At 39.3% G+C, this 6,001-nt stretch overlaps 1 protein-coding gene across 4 annotated transcripts in view; it reads right to left on the minus strand.

Moving 5' to 3' along the window:
* Window positions 1-6,001, minus strand: part of LOC110026577 (transcription termination factor MTERF5, chloroplastic) — an 87,442-nt gene that overhangs the window by 2,513 nt on the left and 78,928 nt on the right. Inside the window, exon 7 of one of the 4 annotated variants that reach the window (XM_020727563.1) lies at window positions 47-377. The exons of the other annotated variants lie outside the window; for them this stretch is intronic. Coding sequence (XP_020583222.1) covers window positions 284-377 — 94 coding nt within the window. The 3' untranslated portion in view covers window positions 47-283. Of the gene's footprint in view, window positions 1-46; window positions 378-6,001 lie in introns of those variants that run through there. 4 annotated transcript variants of the gene reach the window in all.

The following is a 6,001-nucleotide window of genomic DNA, read 5'->3' on the forward strand; positions in this document are numbered from 1 at the left end:
CCCTACACGTTAATATCAAAAAAATATACAGGAAAGAGGAGGGAGAGAGGATCCCCGTCTATAAAACACAAAAAATACAGTTTACTCACCCTACATGGTCCTCTCCCCACAGTACAACTCACACAAACAAGAATCTCCAAAATATAGGTATACCCAGAAAATCAAAAAGCCCAAAAAAGAGTAATTTTGTGATCTTGCATAGTTGATAAATAACTTGAAGAGTGAAAAAGCGAAACATGCAGAAAGGATGTCTTCTGTTTAACAGAGTACGCCAAAAAGGTTTTCACGGGCAGCAAAGAAGCATCACAAATCTTGAGACGAAAACTGAGAACAACCTGTAGCAAAAAATAAAACCAGCCAAGCCCGCAAAAGAGAACCTGTAAACCCCAGCCAACAAACCGTAAGAAGCTCCAACAAATAATTAAAGCCGGACATAAGGCAAATTCAAACTATCCCCAATAATGAGTCTACGAAGAGGGACAAAGGGGTGGATGCCAACGTGACAGATCTCCCCTGCATGCTTGGCAAACCAATCAGCAGAGGAGTTGCCTTCTCTATGAATAAAACTCCAATTAACCTCAAGATTTTTTCATTTATGAAAGATAAAATTCGCTTGAAAGTGCCAACAATATCCCAAAGGAGAGGAGAGGCACCCATTAGAGTGTCATAAAGCATTTTAGAGTCCATTTCCACCTCTAATTTATGAAAGTTGCAAGCGTTAGCCACCAATAAAGCCAAATAGACTCCCCAACATTCCGCAGCCAAAGGATTTCCAACAACAACAGGGGAGGTGAAAAAACAGCGACACCTTCCCTCAGAATCTCTAAATAAACCCACTACCGCAGCATAATCAGGATGCCAACAGTCATCCACATTTAATTTAACATAACTAGGAGGGGGGAGCCCATCTAATAAGCCGGGGGGATTTTAAAACCTGAACCACAGAGGAGCCAGCTCTTAATACTTTATTGTAATATGCAATCACATAAGCAACAATCATAGAAGTAGTGGGGGGAGTTGTGTGATACTTAAAACTGTTTCTGGAGTTCCAAAGGAACCAGAGAACCAGTAAAGGGAGGGGGAATTCCTCCTGCCTGGTATCTAAATCCTTCCATTGCCACAAATAGCTAGTTAATGAGCCTCTATGCATCCAAGAAAAACCAAAATAAGATCCAATCATATCCCAAACTTCTAAAGAGAAAGCGAGAAAACACACTCAAATAAGATGTGTCTTATGTCTTCCTCCTTCATTTTGCACATATGACATCTTGAGGCCAATTTCAAACCTTTAAGCTTAAGAATATCATCCAATAGTATTAAAGAATTGAGATAACGCCAAAGATAAAAGGATATAGAGGGAGATAATGATTTATGCCAAATCAATTTTCCTCATAACCAATGACGATGTGAACGTAAATTGTCATAAATGAGTTTGCAAACCGATTGAGAATTGCTTCTTTTTCACATGGGGAGATCCTTTCGAGTAGGAGTAAGAGTAATAGTAAGAATATGCTTTGCATTTTGTTCCCCCACCATAGAACACAACTTAGGGTAATCCCAACCATCTTGAGAAAAGAAATCAGAGACCAATAAGGAATTAGGATGAGGAGAGTGAGTATAGCCAGAGTTATGTGAAAAGTCCCAGTTATCATTCAAGAAGAAAGTATTCCCATCGCCAATGTTCTAAAAGATAAAATCGTTTGTTGTGTCTCTAGCATTACCCACAGCCTTCCAAATACGAGAATCTCCCACCTTCCACGAAATCAAAGAAGGGTGAGTTTGAGCACAATATTTTTGATGCAAAAACAAAGTCCAAAGAGAGGAACTCGATCTGAATTTATATCATAGTTTGCAAAGGTTAACTACAACAGTATGTTTTAATGCCTTAAAACCAAAGTCACCAGCCTTTTTAGGCTTACAAACTTTATGCCAAATACTCCAAATTTTCTTAGCACCATTCCCCACCCAAAAAAAATTATCAAAGAGTCTCTCCATCATAATAATAGCACTTATCTTGCGGTTGAACACTTGCAAAACATGTAGTAGAATACTTTGAAGAACACTAGAAAGCAAAGAGATCCTGCCCCCAGTGGAAAGGAAAACATTTCTCCAATCATTAATTTTACGTTTGATTTTATCAATCACATCATCCATATGTATTTGTTTCCTCCTCCCCTTATCAAATTTATCCCAAGATATTTAAGAGGAAGAGTGGTATGATGAAAACCAGTAAATGTAACACCCCATTAAATAAGATGTTGTTTAACCTGCTTGCCAAAAAGTATCTGACACTTGTAACCATTAAAGCGAAGGTCAGAGCAGTTCTGATAAATCCTGTAAAAGCCCTATCACTTGTTTTATAGCAAGTTTAGATGCATTAGAAAAAATAATAACGTCATCAGCATAAGCAAGGTGGGAGACCATCATGTTAGCTTTATGAGAAAACTGAGAGCATGAGGATGTAAGAACTGGAAATGGTTAAGCAACCTGGAAAAATAGTCAAAGCTAGAATAAAAAAGATAGGAGAAAGGGGGTCTCACTGTTTAATGCCACGAGAAGTAGTGAAAAATCCATAAGAGTTTCCATTCACTAAGACAGAGTAAAAGTTGTTAGCAAGCCATCTTTTAATCAAAGAGCAAAAACTTGTATTGAAACCCCTAGCTTTCAGCCTAGCTTTCAGAACGTTGATAATGAAGTCCCAATTTATAGTGTCGAAGGTTTTCTTGATATCTAATTTGATAACCAGATTACCGCCCCTGCATTTTTTATCCAGATCCTGTAATATTTCTTATGCCAAAGGAATATTATCAGAAATGTCTCGACCTTTAATGAAGGCCGACTGAAGGGAAAATAAGAGAAGGGATGTGAGGTTGGAGACGAGCCACAATCAATTTATTAATAATTTTAGAAACAACAAAGGTTAGAGAGATGGGCCGAAGTCCTTCCACTGTGATTTTGCATTAGATTTAGGGATGAGAACAGTCAAAGCAGCAGAGAAGTATTTCCCAGGATCAACCCCCTGAAAGAAACTCTGAATAGCAAGCACTACGCCGTGCTTAATAATGTTCCAACAGGAAATATAAAAAGTGGATGTGAAACCATCTGGACCGGGAGACTTCTGAGAGCTAATATCTTTGAGAGCAGTAAAAATTTCCAACTCAGTAGAGGGTTCAGACAAGGAGAGGGTGGAGACCATGTCTCTTTGATCCTAAAAAAAATCAGTAATAATATCCTTAACCAGTAGAGTATCAGCACAAAGAGAAGAGAAATAGTCAGCCGCATTGGAACCAATCTGGTCAGTATCAGTGAGGGTCAGTATCAGTGAGAACACAATCTTTATAATTGTATTTATATTACAACGATGCTTGATAGTAGCATGAAAATACTTGGTGTTTCTGTCCCCATTCTTGAAATGGTTGTCACAAGCTTTCTGTCTAAGGAAATCCTCCTCAATTGAGATTTCCTCTAATAGGTTGTGATGAGCATCAACTAATTTGGACACAAGATCAGGAGTGCCAATCAACTGTGCTTCTAAAGAATCAACCTCCTGCTGGGCCTTCAAAACCCTAGAGTGAACATGGCCGAAGGTATCAATGTTCCATCTCTTTAAATGTGAAACCACATTTTTATGGAGTTGCCATAAAATGAGCCACGGGTTACCACTCCATCTAGAAACCCAAGCCTGTTTAATCAAGTCAATAAAAGTAGGGTGAGAAGCTCAAACATTAAGAAATTTGAAATGATAGCGAGAAGGTTTGGAATGAAAAGTTAAGCTGAGCAATATAAGATTATGATCTGATGCAGCATGATTCAGATGTTTGACATGTATAATATTATAGTAACCCAAAAACTCTGAGTTTCCCAGAAATATGTCCAAGCGTTGTATAAGAAAACCCCGCCACCAAGTATAAGGAGGACCAGAAAAACCTAAATCATAAAGGTTAATATCCTCAATATGTTCACAGAATTGATTTATAGAACTCGTGTCAACCTTATTACCACCCATCTCTCAGAAGGTGACATAATCATATTTAAATCACCTCCAACGAACCAATTATCAGTAATAGCAAAACTCATATGAGTAAGTTGCTGTCAAAGGAGTTTATCCCTTAAATGAGAGCTGGCGTAAATAAAGGTAGCCCAACTTGAAAAATTCTCATATTGATACTGAATAAGAACAATAAGAACATATTGCTGAATAAGAACATATTGCATATTATCATCAATGATTTTAAGAATGATATCCTTCTGCCAAAAGAGCCAAATTTTGTTATTGACATTACAGAAATGCAAATATCCCTTGAACTTATTGATGATGTTATCTTCATGTATCGAGACAAGAGGTTCCAAAAGAAAAAAATACCAGGTTTATGGACCCTACATAAATGCTTTAAACGATTAAAGAAGTGAGGGTCCAAGTGAGGGTCCGCTACTCCTCTAATGTTCCACACCAAAATATTAAACAATTTGGCCCATGACACCCTCCCACCTAGCAAGCCTAGGGGGAAGGTGCAAGTGCTCACCTTCCGAATGATGAGAGACATCAATATTGTTTGTTTGTATCATACTTGGAAGCTCAGATTTCCTTCTCTCTTTTTTCCTACTATATCTTTGAATTTTTCATTCAGATTCTAAAACAGAGGCGGCTAAAGACAATGGATCATGTTGTAATGAATTAGACACAGAAGCAGAGAGGTGAGTGATAGCTTGTGAGGGATCAACAACTTCCAATTGATTAAGTGACCAGCAGGCATGTGAGGGAGGGGGGGCTCGGTTTCAACAATGGGTGTAACAGAGGGTCCACATTATCAACCTTTCTAATAGGCCCCTCCTCAGCTGCAGGAAGAGGCACATTGGTTGCCTCCAAACAGGGAGCAACCATATCAACAGGACCCATGCAAACATCAGCAGACTGCGCAACAGGTTCAGAGAAAATAGTAGGTATAGCCGATTTCTGCTCAACAGAAGCAACAGGACCAGCAGGAAGCTTCTTTAGGTCGGGGTGCAAGTGAAAACAATGGTCAGAATCATGACCAAACATGCTACAATGCAAACAGTAATGATGATGATTTTCAAGCAAAACCGGCTGCCAATAACCAGTATGACTAGAGCCAATCCAAATCTCCTCCGGAGGAGGTAAGGTAACATCCCTTTCTATTAAAATTCTAGCGACTGAGAGTCTTGTTAAATTAAAGGTAGGGGCATCAAGCATTAGAGGCTTACCATACATGGCAACAATAGAAAACAGTATTTCGTGATTGAACAAATGCACCTTCAGACCTGGAAGTCAAAGCCAGACAGGAATAATAGGAAGCTCGGTTTTAGGGTTAAAATCGGTAGTCCATTTAAGGACCTTCATCCAAACATCACCAAAATTAACAGTTCTAACAGTTCTACGAATTAACAGTTCTACGTGCAAAAATCTTAGCATAATCATCTTCGTTAGAGAGCTATATCAGAATATGTCGGTTATCCAAAGCCCCAATCTTCCAGCCCCCCGATAACTTCAGAAGCTCAAAGTTCTTCATCAAAAAATCGTATTAGGGAAGTCCATAAAGGAATTTACCAACTAGATGAAAGCGCAAGCAGAGGCGAGAATAGAGTTTTCAGAATCAGAGAGAAAGAGAGCACATTTCCCCCGCTTACGACCCTGAGATTTAATGAAACTGTATTCTCCACCAAGAACAAGTGATTCGTGAAAGGAGGATGGAAAAGCAAACTTCGGAGGAGACCCAGGGGAAGAAGCCCCCGCAGTGACCACGGCGTACGTCTTAGCCATACCCGAAAAGATAAGGAAAAGTTGGGAGAAGAAACCAAGTGCGAGAGGGAGGCCAAAACAAAAAAACCAGAAAGATCTCACTAGGGAGAGGCCGTCGAGAACGAGCGAGCACCGTCAGCATCCCCGAGTTGCCACAAGATCGCCCATAGCTCCAAACCCTAGCAGAGCACTCGCGTCGTCCATCGTTTTATATATTTTTATATAATTGAATATATATATATA

The sequence above is a fragment of the Phalaenopsis equestris genome, unplaced genomic scaffold (assembly GCF_001263595.1).
Source record: "Phalaenopsis equestris unplaced genomic scaffold, ASM126359v1 Scaffold000381, whole genome shotgun sequence".
Taxonomy (NCBI): Eukaryota; Viridiplantae; Streptophyta; class Magnoliopsida; order Asparagales; family Orchidaceae; genus Phalaenopsis; species Phalaenopsis equestris.